This window comes from Melanotaenia boesemani, chromosome 3 (genome assembly GCF_017639745.1).
Source record: "Melanotaenia boesemani isolate fMelBoe1 chromosome 3, fMelBoe1.pri, whole genome shotgun sequence".
Classification (NCBI taxonomy): Eukaryota; Metazoa; Chordata; class Actinopteri; order Atheriniformes; family Melanotaeniidae; genus Melanotaenia; species Melanotaenia boesemani.
This window is the reverse complement of record NC_055684.1, coordinates 15824754-15847482: the sequence shown is the minus strand read 5'-3', so window position 1 is coordinate 15847482 and position 22729 is coordinate 15824754. Positions and strand designations below refer to the sequence as shown.

Sequence of the window (22729 nt, the reverse complement as noted above, 5' to 3'; positions counted from 1 at the left end):
ATATCATAGATCCATATATGTTCAACAGAGCACTTCGCTGTCATACTGCAGGTCTACTTGTGGTTCCCAGAGAGTACAATTGGAGGCAGAGCCTTCGATTATCAGGCCCCTCTCTTATTAAACCAGCTCCAAGTTGAGGTTGGGGAGGCAGACACTCTGTTTTTAAGATCAGATTTTAAACCTTCCTTTTTGATAAATCCTATAGTTATGGGTGGCTCGGCATCTTTTAGTTATGCTGCCACAGGCTTAGGCTGCTGAGGAACGGCTGATGATGCTCTGAGCTCTTCCATTTCATCTCTCTGCTCCTTATCTTCCATGTAGAAACATATGACAGTATTGGCGTCATAACATATTTGTCCTCTCAGCAGGTCTTCCTGGCTAAAAGTTGCAGTGTCCATTGTTTTCTCTTTGCTGTCCTCTCCACCCCAACCAGTTGAGGAAGATGGCCGCCCTCCTTGAGCCGGGTTCTACCAGAGGTTCTACCTTCCTGTTAAAAGGGAATTTTTACTTTCTACTGTCACCCCTTACATGCTCAGGATGGAGGATTGCATTAAAGTCAAGATTCAATGCAATCTGTTGGTTTGGTGGCTGTTCATATCAAGCTCAGGTCCTCTATCAGAGTCCTGGAAGCTTGAGGGTCCTACACAGAATCTTAGCTGCTCCTAGGGCTGCACTCTTCTGGATGGAGAAGGTATCTGTTGGAGCCACTTCTCCAGCGTGGGGGAAACAGCCCCCAGTGCTCCAATGAGAATGTGAATTGGATCATTTAATCAAGAAATTATGAACTTCTAAGGTTACATGGGAGAGATGATCAAAACTTTTTACTCTTCCTTGTGCAGGAGTCAACAATTTATATTATTTCTCCAGCTGGTGCTTGATTCATAATTGATTTTATGGAAACTAAAAATTATTAATAATTTATGAAATTCAGTTTTTCTCCTGTATAGTTCAAAAACGTTTATTGCAAATGTGTCTTAAGACTTTTATTTTAACTGGTGTATTCAGAAAAGAATGTTTTAAATCGGATGATTATATTATTTGGCATAGGTGTGGGGCATTGAGAGTACATCATCACAGTTTTTGACATTAGTCTCTTCATTATGTTTTAATACCACCTTTACAGGTTTGCATACATATCCAGTTGACACCAATACCAATCCATTACACCAGTAAACTAGACAAAGCAACAATGCTGGTGAAATATTTCCATGATCAAAATGAAGAATTTACATTCCTGTCATGTGTTTTAGGGGAAAAAAAATAAATATAAAACTCAAAATGTGCCTCAACAGCACTCTAGTTGTTCTAAGCAAAGTAAATTACACGGAGTAATTCTTATTAATATCTCTGTATTTAGCAAGACATCTGTTTAAAAAGCAAAATACTTCCACTTTACATATTTATGTACAAAACTTCTAATTTGTTAGATATTGTACTCCATAAAATTAGTTTTAAAACAAATATAAAACTTAAATGGTTGCCCAACAACCAGGAGTCACAGGGTTTTCCAACCAGTAATATATATAGTTTTTACATTTATCTGCTTAAAAAAAAGAAAAAAATCTAAGCATTCGTAAAACATTTTACTTGAAGTCAACAAAACATTTTTAAAACAAACATCAAATGACTGCAAGTGCAGAAAATAATAAAAAATCAATGATTTACTCTCTGGAAATCCAAAAATACACAAGTTGACCTGTTAAACATTTATTTCTTGACATTAGGTGTCCAGGAACGTTGATGAATTCAGTTTTAACAAGCCTGAAGATATTTTAAATCATTCTAATATTTCAGGCCAAATGTAAAGTTTTGTTTGCTTTTGAATTTAAAAGTTAACATTATCTCTGTTTTTATAAAGCTCTTAATAAATGACCAAAGTTGTCCTTTTTAAAATTATTCAGTTATATTTGTTGAGAGGGTTAAATCTTACAGCCCAAGTGATGAAGACAACAAAACTTCACTTAACACATAAACATTAAAAAACAATCATACACAGGTTGTTGTTAACAGGCTTTAACATGAAGCAGTGTGATGTCTGGACAGATTCGGCAGTGCTCTACATCCCTTTGTTTCTTTAAGTCTTCACTTTGATGGTCTAAACATTTAATTAACATTTCTTTAATAATATTACACATCTTATTTGTAGATTTTTTACACTAGGCTTCGAGCCCTGAACTCTGATAATATTGTTCACACAGATGTGGCTCTGTAGAGGATTTAATATTTTCTAGCTTTAAACAAAAAGCACAAACTGTTCTTCACATTTCTCAAAGAACCAGTCTGGTCTTTGGTTCTGCTCACTATTCTGTAAGGCACCAGGTCTGATTCATTTCTAAAATGTGCTATTTTCTTAGTTAAAACAATACATATTTTCAGTTAGCTTTCAGAGTTTTACGGTTTCTTTAACAGGTATTTAAATCAGTAATGATGGGTTAACTGCTGGTCATAATAACAAAAATACATTACATTACATTACGGAAAACCACATTTCTGTTGGAAAAATTAAATAAAATCTTTATGATACCCTGATTTCTTCAAGATTTGCTTAAGCTTTAAAATGAACTTTTTTTCCTAAATGATCAAAATATATTTTTCATTTAATGACTTAGTGTACTGTGGAAAAAACGAAGCTTCAGCATCTCTTATAAAATTGGAAAAAAATTCCATTTTTTTTTCCCATCAAAATACTAAAGGGGAATATTTTTGGGAAAACAAAACAAAACAAAAACACCTCACCTGCTAGAGAATATATGGGTCTTAAGTCATGAAAACCCAAAAACTTGGAAGCTGAAAATTCCTATTTTACCATTTGTCACTGAATGCCACATTTCATTAGAAGACAAAATAAACTCATAACATCAGTAAAACTTCATCTGACCCTCTAAAGCCGTGAAGCCAGAGTTAATAAATAATGAGCAGCATTAGTCATCAGTGGTCAGACCAAGAAGAAAAAAAATGATAATTTTAAGAATGAAGTTGCCAATCAGGTATTTCTTTTTCACCCTGGTGTGTTAGTGTTAACTAGCTATTAGCTACATGCTCTATATGCCGCAATAGTTATAGAGTGTTATGGACCTCTAAAGAGGTAAACCTACTCAGATCAAAATCATCACTATTAAAATACGAAATAAATCATAAAAAAAAGTTGGATTTAATTTCTGTGGCAATCTGAGCAAACCATGTCCCAGAACTTTTATGAAGATGGGAAACTGTCAACAAATACTCCTTCAATAAAACGCACCGTAATGAGGAAGTTAAAACACAGTCCAAGTCAAATAATAATGAAAATAAAATAAGAGAAAAAGAAGATGAAGAAAAAAAAAAGAAAGGGTGCCTTACTGAGTCAAATAAACAAATAACCCAAATTAAGTTAATAGATAGACTTTTTAACAGTTATTGCTGAAGATATTTTTTCTGGAAGAAACTGGGTTCCACGTTTGGTAGAAACATTTATTTTCTACAAATATGTCGTCAGCATGTCTTTCGGCCAAAACTAAAACATTTTACTGTCACATTTTGCTTGAGTTGAAATTAAACAAACTGTGACCACAGCAGCAGGTTTTTGCCACCATAATTACTGTCAAATCAACATCGTGGTAAAGAATAGAAGAAAAGGATGCTGAACATTAGCCTCTTAGAGACTTTAAGGCTCATTTAAAAACTGTTACTAGGCAACAGAATATTGTCATCTTCAGTCTGTGTTGAACTGAGGCCATCAGTATGTTTGCTTTTACATTCGTTATTACATATAACACGTTTTGTTACAGTTCCTTTTTTAACTAGAATTAATCAACCATCCAGTCACATCACCTGTAACACCCAGAATGTGTCAGTTTTACATCATTTACAAAATTAAATGAGTCTTAAGTACAAATCAGCCATCATTTTAGTGTGTTCATCTGCTAACATTATTTCTATTTTAGTAGTTTCTACTGCTGGTGCCAGTGAATGAGTTTGATGCTTCTGCTTCTACAAGTCGACAACCCACTCACAATAAATGATCCTTTTTAAAACACATGACTTAAGAGAGCATTTAACTAAGTTTGAGAATTTTTAACATTGTGGATGTGCTGGATTTTTTCATTGAAATGCGTCTCCTCGCCTTCCATTGCCGACCAGTCGAAATGAAAGGATTATTGCATTAAGCTCAACTTTCATAAGGTTTCCCTACAAAAGCCCATGAGCACAAGGAGGGAAAAAAGAGCAGATGAAATTAAAAATGAAAAAGTTCTTTAAAATTAACATTTCTAAACATAACTTTAACCCAAACCTTTTGAAAATTTCAATCTCAATATACGTCATGAACGCTCAGGATACGATCACAAAGCAGGCAAAAGTGGCCCAAATCTGACTTTTTTACCCACATGTGGTCCATGTCGTTAGCCTCATAGCATCATAATAAAAAAGTCTTTTTTAAGGTTAGTTTAAGTAAAGTCAGTCAGCATGTTAGGAGAGTACAGTTAGATATCATTATTAAGCCAAAATATGATTTTTAAATGAGTCTAAACATCAAAAACCAGACTTAGGCCACTTTCATATGTGGAACTGAATCAACTACAGTTCACACGTTTTTCAAAGCAACCTCTTAACTGTCCTGGTGTATTTCATCCAACTTAAACAAATGTCACAATTCTGAGCCAGAGGAGGTGGCAGATCAATGTAGACAATGGACAAAATAATATTATGTCATCATTTTGTTGGTTCAGATTGCACAAAAACTTAAACTGATACACACACACACACTGTGGACATGTGCAGCCTCCATATTTACCTCCATAAACACAGTGTGCTACGTGTGATTTAACATCTCCTTCTGCGCATGTGGGTCACTTAAGGGTTGTAGATTGTTTACAATAGAATATGATAAATTACAATGTGAACCATACAAAAAAATGAAAAAAGTCAGAAGACCTGCAGTGTGAACGCGGCCCAAGTCTGAGTTAATTAATGTTATTTTATTTGCCCTGTTTCTATAAAAGTGCTTGACAAATTTATTAGACCACCACCCAATGCTGTTTATGCCACAGCTGCCCTTAAAATAAAAGAGCAAAATTATTTATGTGTTTCTGTCATGGTTTACACATCCGTATGTAAACGCTGCTTAACCAAAAATATTTTTAATATAAAGATTGAATTAAAAATGAAAAAATAGTAAAACACATTATTATTTCAAATTTGACCGGAACTTTTTTTTATAGGTGTCCTATAACACAGCCAATCAGAGTATTCACCCAGACCATGGTATAATTACCTGCATTCATGACCAGAAAAACATTGTTTTAGTGGATGGATGCTATGCGTGATTAATCTGACTCAAATTTTGGTTTAAAAAAAGTAAATTCAGTTTGAAATTTCTCATTTCTGTTCAATAAAGGTGAAAAGAGTTTACGTTAAAGCTCTTCATGATACTGGATGGTCTCTGAGAAAAACAAGGAAAGACAGGTTGTCATAAAAATTTGTTAAGCACTATATTTCATTTAACTTCTCTTTTTTTTTCCGATGCACGTGGGCTTCCAGCAGGAAGAATATTTTCATCAACCCTCAGAGGAGCTCAAATCTATCAGTTGAAATAAAAACAGGTTTTCAGACACATTACTGACACAGGAAAAAAAAGAGTTTTCTATGAACACAAGTATAACTGCATCCCATGTCTGAACTTCTGTGCATTTCAGGACAACTTTAAATATCTCCTCAGGCTCTTGTGATAGGCTACAGGGAGATCATGTGACATGAAAACAAAAAAGACTGACTCCTGAGCAATATTGCACAGCGACAACACCAGAGCTGTATAGCTAGTTATTATAGGGTTGCTGGTGCTTAATGCTCTGTTTGTGATGTTTTAAATATCTTTTTTTTTTTTAGTAAAATTTAAAAATAAAGCACTGCTTGGCTCTGCTCGGTTCAGTTTTTTGCATAAGTGTTTGTGTGTTTGTTTGTGTGAGTGTGAGAGATTAAATGGTGGGCACTCTGGTCCAGGTAGCAATGAAGTGCACTTCTTTTTTTTCTTCTTTTTTCCTTTCTATTTAGTTTTTAAAAATGGATGAAAACTCGTTTTCCTCCATCAGACTGCAGCAGCCCAGCGTCAAGTTAAAAAGTCAAAATCAAAGCTGTTACGAGGTAAAAATACTGAGGGTCAAAAGTCAGCAGTGGTCATGTTCCTGTTCTTTTAGCACACAGGCCATCACCGGCTCAGACGGACCTTTAGCAACACACCATGTGACCATCTGACGAATCAAAATGCATCAAGCAATCCTTTTGTTGTCACGTCCTTGTGATCAAACACCTCAAGTTTATTAATGCTGTGTCAGAAGGCTGTCTGGCAGGTCCAGCTCATTCCAGCTTGTTGCTTCAAGATTACAGGATCACCAAGACGTCAGCGTTTAGTCCAACTTCCACAGATCCGCCACAGTGGAGGTGAGGCGTGAATGCCACTGAAGCTGAAAGTACATTTTGTGCATTAAAATTGCTCTGTGTGCTCTCCATGACAGACCCAGCAGACCTAAAACTGGGATCCAGTCTCAGTTACTGGAGGTCCCACCAGCAGCTGGTTGAAGAACCATGAATCCCCCAGTAAGCTTTAACAAGGTCATACTGGGGATAGCGTTGCAGTCAGGGTGTGGGGGGCTTGTGAAGGATGCCCTGCAGGTCCTCTGGTAAAGCCAGGATGACGGCCTCAATGTGGGCTCTCAGCTTGGCCAGGGTCCCTGGGCGCACCGGGAGCTGCTCCCTCTCCGCCTGGCTCTGCAGCAGAGAACATCATCAGCACAACAACTGTATTATCAGTTGATTTGCATTCAGAAGATGTGTATTGTATATAGAGAAAAAAACAAATGTAAACAAACTCCTCTAATGTCCATAACAGTTTATTCTACTACATACTTCAGGTAGTTTTTGCCTGTTTAGAAGTTTGTTTTTTGTTTTTTTTTCTTCTTGTTGAAAGGTCTGGTTGAAAGAAAGCACATTTCTTGTGACATTCAGAAGATTGAACAAAATAAAGCAAGAAATACTAAGGCTGGCAAAATTGGCGTGGTGGTATCTACACAGGATCCCGTGCTCCGGTCTGTGCCTGGCTGCCTACGTCTGTTGCTGTCATGGATGTCTAAACACAGACAACCACACACCGCCGCTGCTAAACAACACCCGTGCCTTTTAAAAATGTCCACTACACCCAAAACTCCACCACGTCCTCAAAAGCCAAAACGCTTGCCAAAGTACAGCCGTGAGTGGGGAGAGGCGCATCCTCGGCTACAAAGCGTCAGTGGAGATGATAACAAGGCAAACTGTAAAATGTGTTGGCGAGTGTTTTCAGTGACGCACGGTGGGCCGTCTGACATCAGGCAGCAAACATCAGGATCATGCAGAAGACCCAAGCGTCAGTGTCACAGTTCTTCATACCCCAATCATCTCCGGAGACTGATACGGCGTGGGACATTAATGAGAGGGAAACCAATGGACTGTTTAAATCTGGTCTAGTTTCTGATGAACCCAGGACTGTTGAGGGAAGGAGTGTTTTGCACTTTCTTTTTTTTTTGTTTGTATATGAATAGGTAGATAAACAAGTTTACTTTTTTTGTTTTAAATTTTTCCTCTTTTGGTAAAAATGTCTCAAGGTTCACAAAGAGAGTCCCTAAAGCAAGAACAGTTTTACACTCTAAAAGTTACATTAAATTCTCAATTTACTGAGTTCATATTAAAAGTTCATTGTTGCACATTCCATTCAAACAGATCTCCTTTAGGTGCTAGTGCTGCTGCCATGTGGTAGATCATACAGCATCACCATGGTCCAACACAGAGGTGAAGACCTTTTTGTGCTTCTTGGCTGACGAAAAAATCCAGAGCATGCTGGACGGCGCACGTAAATCAGAAGCTCCACATCCTCTTATGTTGTTGTGTGTGTCGCAAACAAATGACTTTACAATACTTACAAGCCGCCTTGCTAAGACGACCCCACCCACACTTCAATTGCCCTCTATTGTAATGGGAAGAATCGAAACCTGGGTGGTATGGTGTTGGCTGAATTAAGGTAGGGTTAAATGGGTACTAGTTGGAAAGGGCCATTAGTCAGGCGTTTGGCAGAAAGCGCTTCTTTCTGTTGCCTAGTTGCACACAAACCTCTTTAACAATGATGCACAGAAACCTGTCTATAACAGCTGTATTATTAGCAGGGGTAACAATGTCAAACCTCGCTGGAGGGTGACAAGATAAATAAAGGGTGATAAAATACATTTCTAGTAGTAGTGACAGCATTTCAAAGACAAGAATATGTTTATCTGGTATTCAGTTAGTACTAACCAGTTTATCTTTTAGCTTTAGGACCAGATCCACTGCCTCCACCTCTGTGTGCTTCTGGATTCTCTGCTGAAGATCCTGCAGAGACAGACGATTAAACCTTTTAACAAATGACATGTCATTCCCTCTTGTTTTAAACTTTTAATAAATGCATCCGTGTCACAAAACTTAATTTCTCCCATGTAGCTACTGTCAATAAATTTGTGTTTGATGAACTTCCTGGGTGATTTACAAACTTTATGGCGCTTTACTAGTGTTGTAAAATTTGACTACTCAGTTTTATATTGACATCTTTCGCAGACGTCTCTCCCCCTGAGGTCAACAACAAAACTATGATGTAATTATCACCAAAAAATGCCACTAAGCGAGAGAACAGTACAACTGTGACTCTGTACGATGTTAACTTTCTTTCATTAAACTGTGAAAAACTATGGATGAAAGTAAGGATGAAACCCTAAGCTATATAAAAACACTAACTGGCACTTCTTCCCTCGTGAAGCTTTCTTTTTTATTTTTCCTCCTCCTCACCTCCTCACACAGTGCCTCGAGGTGCAGAGCCTCCAGTTTTTGCGTCATCTCTCTTCTCCTGTTACGGAACCAGCCGTCAAAGTTTGGAGACTTGAGGAAATGCCTGAAACCCCCACAGGAGACCACAGGATGCTGATTCCAGAGACACTTAGTCATCCTTACATTTATCTGCTCATTTTAAGAGTCTACAAGGATGATTACATCTCTGCCCTCTGAGATTAAAAACATGGAAGTGCTTCAATAAATTATAATAAAATGAACTTGTATAACTGTACCTGTAGAGTCCAATCCAGTCTCCCTTCAGCCTGGATGTGAGCTGTGGTCCTGCTTTCTCTAGTGTCTTCATGAAGTCCTGCTGGATAAAGGGCCGTAGCTGAGGAGGACTCTTCCAGGGACTGATGGACTTCTGGAGAGGCATCAGACTGGCCACATACCGCTCCTGTAACACACACGCACACACACACACACACAGATCTGTGATTGTTTTTTTCAAACATGTATGATTTCCAAGCAAGGCTCAACAAACAACTTACAATGAAAAAAATGCTTTTAGATTTGCAAACAAAAACCTGTAACACAGGGTTCTGCACAAATACGCGTCATAAATAAAAAAGGTCGCTACCAGTGGAATAATGAAGCTTTGAGTCAGTTCTAAAAAGTATCGTCTAAGAATTGCATTTTGGGCTGCTGAAGGTCTCTTCTGCTGAACTCCCTGAAAAAAAAAAAAAAGACAAAAGATGACACAATGAGTCACGAGCTGTTCAGAGTAATAATGCTACACAGATTTTCTTACTTACAAGACACTTATCTGACTGGATCAGGAGGGGTTTTCTTGTTTTTAATCTCATTTGAGCACCACAAACCACTCAAAGAAAAATAAAATACCACACTAGTGCTCCTCAGACTGAAAATGTGTCCTCAGCTTAGAAAAGCAAACCTCTCTTTTCCCATAAATATGAAACATTTAATGGAAGTCATCTGTAAGTGTTATCAATGAAAGGATTCAAAAATAATGTTCTTTTAGGATTTTCCTTTAATGGACAGCACATGTGATGATATTTACACCGTGGAGAGGGCTTTTCTCACCTTTTGAAGCTGCTTGATAATTTCTTCATCTTTATTGAGATATGGCTTATATGCAGTATACACACCTGCAATAAGCACACGGTTAATAGATCAGGGAGCAGAAACTGGTTTCATAAGAACTAGACCGCCCCCCCCTGGAGGAGAGTCTGCAGTTCAGTAGATGTCAGTCATGGCTACTGTATGTTTTGGGACAGTGTGACATGTAGAAATTAAACAAAAAAGGAGAAAGGGAAGAAACAGGAGGACAACGAGCAGAGGAAAAAGACAAATAGAAAGTGTGCAGCATTTACCAGGTTTAGAGTCCAGAGTTTTGAGGTTTTTTAGTTTTTTGACCTTCATCTGTTTGGCCATCTCTCCTGAAAGAAGAAGACATTTCACACAAAGTTCAGGGTTTTTTTGTATGTTATCTAAACTTTTACTGTAAATCAGGGTTTATTCAAAATGATACAGTTCCCTAACCAAATAAGAAAAGAACAAAAGTATGTGGTAAAGGGTGTCCATTCGCTTGTTGGCCATTGAGCTTTTAAGCTCATTTATGAAACAGCACTTTCTGTTGTAGTTGACTTCTTTACAATCAAAAACAGTTTGGTGATTTGTTTTATTTTTACACCAGTATCTGGTTTAACCGTCAAAAGTTATTTCTGAAAAGATAATTGGTCATTTCTGGGGAAGCAATTTCATAATGCACACCTGCATTTACTGCTATTTACCAATTCTGAATCCAATTAAATGTTTTTTTAATTAGCTTTTTTTGTTTTTTGCTCTGTCATTTCAGGGGACAGTCTGCCTTAATGTCTGATTTTACAAACAAAAGAAACCTGCAAATATACAAAGGCCTGCAGCACCACTGCAGCTGTTTCATGGGGACTTTATTGAAAGATATGCGGTAGATTGGACTGCAGCGGTAACATTTACCTGCTTGCTTCATGTCTCCGATGCGGATGATGTGTGGCCAATGCTGCAGAGTTTTTGCAAAGAAAGGATTTGTGACTCCCAGAATGACTGATGGCCTGCAGAGTAACAGATCATACATTACATTCATAGACTCTCTCAGATACAATTACAGGAAAAAGTAACCTGTTCTTTTTGGGTTTTTCTAAACAAGAGGTTAAACTGCTGCCAATTTACCCCTTTATGGTAAGATGTAGAGTCATGACTACAGAGGTCCATTTACCTTATTCCTATATTACAGTCAGGATATTGTTGGATAAGTTTAACACTTCAATGTACATAACTCAGTCTTCATTCAATTAACAGTACAATTAATTTGACAGTAAGCTGAAAAAAAAAAACAAAGGTAAAAATGGTGCTCAGGACAGCTTCAGGTGAAATAGAAGAGGAAGAAGAGAACTGACATCTGCTCAGAGAGCTTCCTGCATTGCTAAGTATGCATTTATATCAACTAATGGTTCAATTTAGACAAAATATATATCTATTTTCTTACATTATATCCAACAGGAGTGAAACTGAAACCAAGACAGCTGCTCATTCAGTTACAGGAGAGGAACCCCCTCTTTCTCTCCTGGCTACGATCAGCTAATAACTTCCCACCTTCAGTCAGCAGAACATTTACAGTAGGCAATAAAAAATGACAACCGCTGGTCATTTTAGTTGATTAACTCCTCTTTCCAAATAATCTGTTTCTATTTCATCCCATCGCTTTAATGCTCTGTCACACCTCTTCATACTTCTTTTACAACATTAATTAACCTTCCATGTGGTCTTCTTCTTTCCTCCTCGCTGGCAGCTCTATCTTCAACATCCTTGGTCTAGTATAGCTAATATTCTTCCTTTGCACATATCCAAACCATCTCAGCCTCTCTAAGCTGGATTTTATAATCTCTTAAAAGGTAAACAGTAATATGATCACTTTGAAAGGATAAAGATTAAATAAGTTAATTTAATGTTTGTTCTATATTCGTGTTACAGCCATTATGTCCGTTTTTATGTTGGCAATAAATCAGCTGGGTCTTGGAGCATCAATATATGCCACCATGCTGTTTTCCAGACATGCAACCCGAACACCTTTTCTTTGCTTGTATGGAGCATTCAGTATCAAATGACACAACAAAGCTGGTGTGTGTTAACGCTCGGTCTCTAAGGATCCACCAGCCTCTTTTCTCTCTCAGCCACAATACAAGCTCTGCAAAGAGAGCTGCTGGAGAATCCCAGCAGTCAACAGAGCATAACCGTACACAAGTTTGTTACCCAGGGACATCATAGTGAAAGCTGCATGGGCGCATTTTTACTCACGGGGCCTGTGTCCTGGTTGTATACTCCTTAAACTCACTATCATGGATGGTGAAATATGGCCTGAAGTCGCTGCAGTAGCGCAGGGGAGAAATACAGCTGCAGAGGGAGGAAGACAAATTCATCTTAATACTCAAGAGTCTGAATAAATTATGTAAGAGGATTCATCAGTCTCCTGCTGAGAGATATCATTACAGAGGGCAAAAAGGTTCAAATAAAACATGCAGTTTAAATGAGCTTCTATCAGAATTTATTCCAAACAGTTTAACATGAAATATGAACAATTTCAAAGCTTTCTAAGGTATGAAAAGCTGCACTGTAAATCTATTTATATCATAGTTTGCATATCAGACTATAAAACCTTCAGATTAATCTGGCACGATGAGCTACTGTTAGCCCTCTTTGCCTCACCTGACCAATGCCAACACAGTATCCGATGACTCTGCAGGTGATGGTGCCATGACAACAAGCGCTTCCCCAAGCAACACCAACTCCCAAAGCATCTGGATGTGGAAAAAGACTGGGTAGAAACACCTGGTCAGAAGGGAAATGTGTAAAGGAAAAGTTTAAATTCATGCAAGACACATAGTCACCAACTAAAAACAGTGACATTAACTGGGTGTGCAAACGTTATTTGGAGAAATATACTCGTTTATTATCATGAATACTAATAGTAGCTTAAACAATATGTCTACATATATATCAAAGCAAAATCGGCTGTTAAATTAATCACAGATTTTGTTCTTAATAGTCCTGCTAACATCTTACAGCTCCGACAAGTTTGTTTTCACTTGTTAAAATTATCTGAATTATGTCTATTGTGTCTCTCTTTTGGATCTTTTGAGGGTTGCCTGTCAAGATAAAGAAATAGAGCTTTTATTTTAAAAAAAGAAATAAGTGTTGGAGAGTGTGGTAGCGGCTGCAAAAGCTCCATCACTTTTAGCTTTGAATTTAGTTCTTAGCGACAACCAAAAGCAGCTGGCTGGAGTGTAGAAATGGAGCAGATTGGCTTGTTAGGATGTTGCTAGTCCAAAAATCAATTGTGAGGGAGATCAGAACTGTCAGCTGATATCTATCCATTATCTATACTGCTCAGTCCAATTCAGGGGGAGCTGGAGCCCAGTCCAGCAATTAGCAGGCGAGAGGCAGGGTACACCCTGGACAGGCTGACAGTCCATCACATCCATGTCAGCAGACAGATTTTAGATTTGGCCTTAACCTTGGTTATGAGTCTAAATTGAAGTACTTAGACCCAAGCGAAAATGTAACAACATAGATCTGCATTTCAGGTCAGAAAAATGATCATAACCATCGATTACACTGTTAAAACCTTAATCTGTTGCAGTACCACTACCGACCAGCAGATGGAGACAATATTCACAGAGATGCAGAGTTTAAAAAGAAAACATGGCACAGGAAGGTGACTCACCTGAAGAGGTCAACTTCATGGATCGTTGGGAGCACGATGGACACCTGACTGTCACTCTACAAGGCAGACACACTTCTTCAACTTTATAATTCACATGATTTTGGTTGTATTGTTACTGATATCTTGTAAAATGTAAACCACACTAGGTACTGAAGCAACACAGTGTATCCCCTAGGTTTTTGGCCATTGGGAGAGAGGGTTGTTACCTGAGCAGACTGGACCAACTGTGAGGTTCCTGGTTTGTCGTAACAGGTTGGGATGCGAACCTGCAACACACCAGTGAACAACGTGACATGATTTCATTGGTGCTTCTGCTTGGGAATTAAAAGTTAGATGATAACGTTCATGTCATGACTGATTTTGTTCAAATATGTCCTTTTACAAACACAAAAAATAAAAATGGCCCTCAAGTCTGTTATTTTAGGCATCAGACTAGTTTTAATGTACTCTATAGATACAGCACACGGTCATATAATATGTGGCTTTGTTTTTGGCTCATTGAAGGTTCACAAAGACAATAAGACCTGCAAACACCCAAACCAATGAACATGATCCCATAGTAATATAATACTAGCAATCTAAGAAAATCTGAGTCTTTTAAACAGAGAGAAACTGACTTGATTTGCAGGAAATGAAATGGAGCCGTTACTAATATCCTACAGCACATCAGTTTTTGACCTGCTGTGACACGCCATTATGAAATCTAAGTTTGTCTCCACCTGTTAAAAAAATATGTGCATGTACCTTGATGACAACGCCCATTATAGGGAGGGTGAGAATACGCCCAGGATGAGGTGTTGGCCAGCGGTCTATATCATTGCAAGCTGTGAAAAACACACAAAGTGGTGATCTAAAGGTTCAGTACAAAATGTCACCTTATCTTTAAATTTCTGGACTGTGTAAACCATAATCATCATCATTACTTCCATAATATTTTGTATTTTGGCAGCTACATACAACCTTTGCATAAACACAGATAAAGATATAAGTAATTAGACTAACCCGCCTCCAGACAGGGCTCCTGTTTTTCAAAGTATTCTGGAGCCATGATCTTCAACAGTGAGTGGAAGAAGGTCACATAGGGCAGCTTACTGATCAGGACCAGCGACTGATCAAAGACACAAACACACAAATATAATCTTCTTCTTCTGTGGGGGAGGGACAACAACAACTATAGCTCATGTTAGCATTGAGCTAACATGGATTGCACAAAGACATACGTGTATGTCTTTATTGGGTTTCATTTACATCCTTCCTAGTAATTGATCCTTATCATTTGTCTTTTGTCATTTACATATATCCATCCATCTGGCTGTATGTTCAGAATGGGAGGTGGATCGGAGGAACGTGGGATAGGACTCAGAGGTAGGAAATTACCAAGGGGGAAAATGAAAACGCTGACATCTGTAATGATAGGTTTCCTGTATTTGCTCCTCTGTTGAACAATAAAATATATAGAAATTGTGTTCAGATAATTCAAACACACATTCAGTAAGATATTATTCTGCCAGGCTGTAAAAGGAGCGAAGCAAGACGAAAGAAAAATAACCTCAGACTCTACAACGAAGACGACACCAATGATCCGTCTCCACCTTCATCATAGTATATTTAATAGACTGTCAGAGAAATGGCCTCACAGACACATTCATGTAAGAACAAATATTTCTTATTTAAGAAATGATCTGGCTGCTCGTGCAGTTTGACACTGACCTTCTGGAAGTATCCTCTCTTCAAAGATTTGTCCCGCACTTGGCGGAAATAAACATAACCGTAGTAGTGGCCTTGTTCCCGCTGCAACACAGTCACACACAATCAGTGAATTGTTTCATTACTGTTGCAGAGCCCTCATGTGCATAATGTTGCAGAGCAACGAGCCAAATCATCACGACTTACACCAGATGCAAGTCTTACTTAAAATGCCTAAAACAAAAACACAGTAGTGTATTATTACAGCTTTGTGTGAGTATGCGTCCTAACCTTCAAACAGGGCGGTGCATCTCGATCTGTGTTTTCCAGGAAACAGCCCATAGACGACTTCCTGGTGGATCCTTGGCGAAAGCGGAAGCAGAACTGTGTGTCGCCAAGGCAACCTGGGAACACAGCAGAATGACAACAAGAACCTTAAAAATTTTGCTGATGGCGTGGGGTGCCTGGTGGCTGCGGGTCCTTGGTGGTTTCCCGTGGAAGGGATCTGGGCTGCTCTGCTGTAGGGGTGGGTCTGTGTCCAGATCTGTAGGGGGCTGTGGGGGGGTCTACAGTTGGGGTTCCCTCGTGGCGGTAGGGCGTGGCCACTGCTGGGGCCTGGATTGGTGGGATTGGTTTGCTTTCATGTATAAGCTGTAGGAAATCCTCTCTTGTGTTTCTGTACAGGTGTAGCAGTTGGCTGTGTGGTTTTAAGTTGGATTGAAGGGTCGTTGCCATTTATCTGTAGTGTCTTTTTCTCCTCTTTCATTTTTCTACTTTCTATTTTACCGTTGTTTGCTATTCTCCTTTTTTCTGCCCCCTCCGGTCAGGTTCAGTAAGACTATGTAAATTCCATCATTCAAAATAAATATGACCCATCTTGTTACAGAAAATATCCAGTCAAGTTCAATCCCAAGCAAAAAATATGGGCATATTAATAAGATTCATCAGCTTAACCAACAAGTTCAGTCTTACATCTGATTGTACATTAAGAACATTAAGAAAAGAAAAAAAAAGTAAAAGCATTTTCATCTCTCCCTTGCTGGTTGTGGTTATCAGCCACCTCCCATTAATAGATATTAAACTCAAATTTTTCTTCTAATATGATTTTTGTCATTACATTTTGTTAAAGTGTCCAAGTTTCAGCAATATTTTTATTTAATGCTATAAAAAGTCTGTATAATATTGTGATTTTCCTCTGGGATAAATAAACTATTTTTCATTCAGTTCATTACATGATTGACAGCTGCTCTGAATGTAGTCATGGAAACAGCTGTTCTGGAACGGTGAATAATAAAAGTTTCCATGTACCAATGTTTTAATATGATTATGTATTATGGAGTACATCACCTACACACCAATATCTGGCCCACCAATAACAAAAAGTAAGTTTTGTGAGGATTCTTAATGGCACTTTAATTAATCATTTCTTTTTGTGGTAATTTCTGTAAATACAAGAACGGTAATGTACCCGGCTAGCTGTTTCAAGGGGACTTTAACAGGAAGGGGATGTTTCTTTGTGTTATTTATCACTGTTTGTCCAAGCCACTCCAGGAGTGGTTCGGCTGGTTGTTTAAATTTGAAGGTTTGCTAGCAGAATATAGCATTTCATAATACTTTTTATTGCTTTTGTACAGTGGCAGAAAATAGCGATGAGGTCAAATTTTTCTGCTACACCAGACACTGCGTCCAAGTATAAACCCAAATTCTGCTACAAGTCAAATTCAACTCTGGTGAAAATGTGAGTAATTTAAAACAAAAATCATTTAAATCTAATTTAATTAAGTCCAGTTTTCATCCCCTGAAGCAGTTAAAATGACAAAAGGAGTGATAGAAACAAGTAACAGAAAACAGAAAACTGATCGTTTGCCTTGATGTATTATTTGCTTTCACTCAGCACCAGTAAACTCTTACGTGTCTTCCTGGTTCCTGATATTTGCACAAACAGGAAGAGGAAAAAGAAAATTGGAAGTGCACAATGAGTCATCGCCCGGCATTTAACCTCAAAGTGATCCCTGCACATCCCCAGGCTGACAGAGTGAGGTGCATGAGAGGACAAAAGGGGGGAACCGATGAGCAGAGTCGGAGATAATCTAAACACAAACACCAGCACACACTGCGAGACTTCACACTGCATTCCACTTCACAGGACACACACACATAAACACCTACACACACTTCCAAAGACAAAGCCAAGCCTCCATGACATCATGCAGTTGAGCTGCGTTCATGGCCACCCAGCCTGAAGGAGGCCATAAGGAGCTGAAGCACATCTCTGCCTCTCAGTTGGAACTGATTGATCAGGCTTCAAACTCCTTTATTTGACTTTCTATTTACCTTCATTTAACTGTGTGAGACAGTGTATGGACTAGCAACCTGCCAGCACAATCTGAAACATTAAGGACCTCATTGATAAAAATGAATGTACAAAAAAAGGCACAGTCCCAGAAAACTGTCAAAACTTAGAAATCACAAAATGCTGGATTTCTGTTAAAGTGCCAGAGGGACCTTGTTAAATTCATTACGCAATCCTGATTGGTTCAATTCTTATTTGCCTAGACTGCAAGGCTTTCTTTTAACTGATATGCAGATTACTTAATGTCCAATGGGTCTTTAATTTTAAATGCATTTCATTTTGGATCCTACTCCTGCCTCTGATTTAAACAGCCTCAAAATACAATGTCAGCACCTAAACATCACAGTTACCATCTCATTTTAGAGCCAATGTGCTGGCGAGCAGATGCAATTCACTTCTGGAATCTGAAAAGTGGATTAAAAACAAGCATTGCCAACTGTAATCAAGACTTGAGGATGAATTATGAGACACGGAGAGAAAGTAGGCTGCAGGTCTGCAGTTTAATATCTCTCTGACAAACACCTACGGTACATTTTATATATAGCAGCTCTGAAAGCTTTTCGTCCTAATCCTGTCTTCATACTGAGGGCAGCAAATTCCTCAGCTTCACTGCCTGCTGACTCATGTCAACAAAAACACACACCTGAAGGAAAACTCGGTCTTCACACATAGCCAGGAGAAATTAATATACAGCAGTGTTTATCATATGAATGTGTACATGTATAAATAAACCAATCTTTCACTCTATTTTTCCTACACCAAGTACATATAGATAACATTTAACACATGTAAATGGGGGCAAAAGCAAATCCAGAGCTTCAAGGATGGATAGGGATAGAAAGTTTTAGAAAATCAGACACATGATAATAAGTGTTTGGTTATTAGTTAGTAGATGCAAACAACTGAGTGGTTAATTGTGTGTTTTATCATATAAGTCACCCTGCAGCATCCTCTAAATGTAAGGCTGGAAAACTGTCAAAATATTCAGAAATGAGAATAAAGTGGTTTTTGGTGGATTCTGTTCACTGCTGTGACAAAGCACCTACACCAAATAAGAACCAAAATAAGGTTCTTTGGCCGAGATAATGCCAAATTCAGATTTTATATATGGCAACTAAAATAGAATTAAATAAAACTTTTAGGTAGAGAACAAAAAAAAAAAAAGAAAAAAAAAAAAAAGAAAAAATGAAATAAAAAAGGAGAATACTAATAATGATTGTGATTACCACTTTAATTTAAAGTAGCTATAACTGGGCATAGCAAACACTGATCATCTTCAGGTCCCATTATATTTTAACCCCAAAACTAATCAAGTAAGCAGTCAGGAGGGTTTAATAGATGCTTGGATGAACTGCTCTGCCTCAGTCAAAAACCCCAGCATCACTCAGCAGTCTGCCGTCCTGCTGGGTGATGCGAAATCGGGGAGTACAGGAGAGATGGCTTCAATCCCATCTTGTGAAGGGAGGACATCACTTTCTTATATTCCTTCCTTTGGTCGAGTACCTCCGAGGAGCAGTCTTCATAAACTCTGAATGAGTGATCCTGGTTAGGCGGCGTGCCTCTCCTCCGAGCCTCCCAGACCAGCCATTCCCTTTTCTGGGAGAGGTGGAAGATAGAGGATAATAAGTCATGGCTTTGGTTTAAGAGTCGTGCTGTGGTGAGCCTGGTTCAGTTTGGGTGCAGAAGAGAAGGTGTTCTCTCGGCCTCTTGCAGAAGTTTTGAACAGAACTGCGTAGGTGGGGGACCTTCAGCTCCCTGGGGGAGCCCAATCAACCAAACACTGCAGCATCTGCTTCTCCCCTCCAGGTCAGTGAGCTTAGCGTTTAGCTTCCTGTTATCAGTTTGAAGCTGAATGCATATACGTTTTTACCTCCTCCAGCTGCTGGTGAACAGCGTCAGCATTTTCTTCTTGTGACGACAGTCTGTTGCGGTGGTTAGCGACGGTTGTTTGGACTCTGTTCAATTTAGCCATTAAGGTCTTGGAAGTGTGTCTTGAGCTGGGAGAGCCGGGCTGATCTGTGGTCAGCTAGTAGTGCTATAATGTCACGTTTGCTATGATGGGAGTCAACCTCTGACTTTTCATCTGGTTTAGTGGTTTTTGTGGTTTATGTGTGAATGCATTTAACAAAAATGCAAGTCGATTACACAGATTAATCTCTCTGCATTAGCAGTTTGACAGCAATAGTATTTTCACATTGGTGTCGGTTTTGTAGTATCGGAGTTCTGATTATTCTATATAACTGAGGAAAGTCTTAAATGCTGAAGAGGATCTCACCTGAGTTGGAGTCAGGAAAAGACAGATAGCAGATGCTTGTTTTCTGAAAGAAAAAAAAAGTTTGAACTTTTTTTTTTTTTACTATGGCGCAGACTGAACAGAGTTTACAGAATGTGTTTATTAAAATATGTGGATTTTGTGCACATCATGTAATCCTTCTCATTTAGTTGGACTCACCTCTTTCTCTGATAGTTTGGAATGATGAGGATAAATAACCTGGAAGACAAATAAACAGTTTCCACACAGTATCAGCCCATTGATAACCTGGATATTTCATTATGTCACATCAATATGGTCTGTATCTGTCTCCTCTCATTTTGACACAGATGTGAAGTTTAGATTTTGCACCCATATATATAAATGTTTAAGTTTTGATACTGATATTGGGTAATGTTAAACTTCTTTTTTATTTTTAGAACTTCAAATTGTTGACAATGTTTAAGTTGATATTAGGCTTGCAAATTTTTGTATTAAAAATATAAATAAAAGAAAATTAGCATCAAACTTTTCCACCACTAGAAATACAAATGTAAATAGATTCATAAGAAATCATTTGAGCTCTGATAATCATTGTGAGGTGCATTTTTACTCTTAGGTGTTCTATTATTGCCCTATAAATTAAGTTGATGAAAATGATAATGTAATGACTATTTATCCTGTCTGACATAGTCAAGTTTGCAAGCTAATTATGTTACCATGAACTTACAAAATCCTATCTAAATTATCTAAATCTAAATTAAAATATCAACTTCAGCAGCCTTTGTGGTGCTCACTTCACTGAAGAAAGTGAAACAGAAAGACTTGCCAGCATCAGATACCATGATACTGCATAAAATTTTATGAACAGAGTGTAGAATGAGTATTATAGTGAAAACAAATAATTAACTTGTTGATTATCTGTATATAAACTATTAATGGGACAACAGGTGTTTGTACTGGAAACTTTGGAAAGTAAAGTTGGATTCCAAAACCGCCTGGAGAAATATACCTTTTACAAGTTTAAGTGCCTAAAGAATTGTTGTGTGTCCTAAAGAGCAACGAGTTTCAAAACGATAAACTTAGACTAGAAATTATAACCTTGGAGAAGCTAAGGCTGTTGGAACAGACTAACACCAGGGAAGGCCGCCTCAGCACCGATTCATAATAGGGTATATTCAATGTTTAAGTGATTATCTTGCAGGAAAAACATTCACCAGAATTTGTGCATAAACATGTCATTTGTGTTAGGAAAATGCCAAAGAATTACTAAATCAGAACTTTAAAAAAAGAAGAAGAAGGAAAAACAGAGAAAGAGGGAGAGAAGGATGTGTCTACTCTCGTCCAGGACATAGTCTATGCCTCCAGCAGCTGCTAAGTTACACATTTGTAGCCCCAGTGAGTTTTACATGACCCAGCGATCCCCGGTGGAGCCCTCTGTCTTACCTCCACCGCCTGACCAAGCTCCAGGTCAAAGCCGACCACACAGATGCAGTGCAGCCAGGCGGAGAAGCGATCCCACGGCAGTAGGAGAGCCTCATCCGGCTCCTCGTCGCCCCCAGGCCCGGGAGGCAGAGTTATTTCCTCGGCCGGAGAGATGCTATTAGCGTCCTGATCGTCAAGATCCTCAGGCTCCTCGACCTGCTCCCCCAGCTCCTCTGAGCCTTGTAGAGCCATTGATACGGCTCGACACAGACACGCAGATGCTCTGGAGAATATCAACGGCTTTTATAACTAAGTTTACTGATTGTTCTAGTCAGTGTCCCCGCAGAACAACAAAAAGCAGACCGCAACACAACTAGCCACTTAGCTAGCACATAGTGTCTTAGCTTGAGCGTCACAACGTCCTGTTGACGAAACGTGCAACGTCATTACGTATAGACTTCAGTGGCTCTCCCTTTTCATGTAAAGCGAAGTTTCATAAAATAAAATAAAAGTTATATAGTAACTGAATTAAATCACCATTAAGAGACATTATAATAAAGATCCCGAATAACAGACATCAATAGATTCCATTGTGCCATTACATATAAAAAAAGTTCTGCCTGAAGTTTGACTATTTGAATCCAAACCACAAGATATGTAGTCACAGTTTTGGTATAAATGACGTTGCAATCTGTGGCATCTTGTTGTCCCTTACTGACCATTACAGCCGAATAAGAGCACATTGCCAGGATTGTCCACTAGACTCTGGGTTGTTTATTCTTCTGGTCTGAGATTGTTTTTACACTGCAGAAGGACCCGGCCTGTGGAATAACATGTTCCCCTCTTCACCAGAGGTGGGGAAGACAAGACAAGGCAATCAACGGAAAGAAAACTCACTTATCTATTGGTTAATGCAGGACAACCTTTGTTTTTACCATATAGGAGTAAAACACGGAGCTTCATCAGATTCTAGGGGTCTTTTTGTTGTCCAAAATTTCTGTTAGAACTTTTACAGAATTCTTCCACGTCTGTTTTAGAGTGATTTCTCCAGCCCAGAGCCACCTATCGTTCTACACACATGTATGGTTTGGTTGTGTTTGCCCAAAATGAACTGTATTGAACCCACGATGGCATTTGTGTTGTAGTCTTTTCTGTATTTGGTTAATTTGAAGCGGACCAAGACCTACATTTCTAGGCGGACCACAGTTGGCTTCTTTGATTCACATCAGTTTGTTTGCATTCATACCTCCCCAAATGAACTGGACTTTCCAAGCAAATGAATCCCAAGGGCTGTTGTGAATGCACTCTAAAATCATATTTGTTATTCAGATGCTAATCTGTTATTCAGGATCTCCAGAATTTCTCTTCACATCCACATTGCTAAGTCACATAACTGAATGAATCACTTTTTCAATTACAGTCTACCTCACAG

At 38.5% G+C, this 22729-nt stretch overlaps 1 protein-coding gene across 1 annotated transcript; it reads right to left on the bottom strand.

Moving 5' to 3' along the window:
• Positions 1-1090: 1090 nt before the first annotated feature.
• dennd6aa (DENN/MADD domain containing 6Aa) lies at positions 1091-21717 on the bottom strand. The gene is made up of 19 exons (XM_041980665.1): positions 21319-21717; positions 20074-20112; positions 19897-19939; positions 15560-15672; positions 15293-15373; positions 14585-14690; positions 14327-14406; positions 13789-13848; positions 13583-13638; positions 12565-12687; positions 12157-12252; positions 10819-10913; positions 10194-10259; positions 9904-9968; positions 9440-9529; positions 9093-9256; positions 8818-8920; positions 8293-8367; positions 1091-6741 (listed from the first exon to the last, which is right to left on the bottom strand). The coding sequence occupies exons 1-19, from the start codon at positions 21547-21549 to the stop codon at positions 6610-6612; spliced, it is 1818 nt and encodes a 605-aa protein (XP_041836599.1). The 5' UTR covers positions 21550-21717; the 3' UTR covers positions 1091-6609.
• Between the last annotated feature and the right edge of the window lie 1012 nt (positions 21718-22729).

Coding starts and splice junctions, on each gene's coding strand:
- dennd6aa (XM_041980665.1), bottom strand. CDS start 21,549: ATGGCTCTACAAGGCTCAGAGGAGCTGGGGGAGCAGGTCGAGGAGCCT. Junction 15,673..19,896: donor TTTTCCTGACTCCAACTCAG/GTGAGATCCTCT, acceptor CTGTGTTCCCAG/GTTGCCTTGGCGACACACAG. Junction 14,691..15,292: donor AGAGAGGATACTTCCAGAAG/GTCAGTGTCAAA, acceptor GTCTTTGATCAG/TCGCTGGTCCTGATCAGTAA.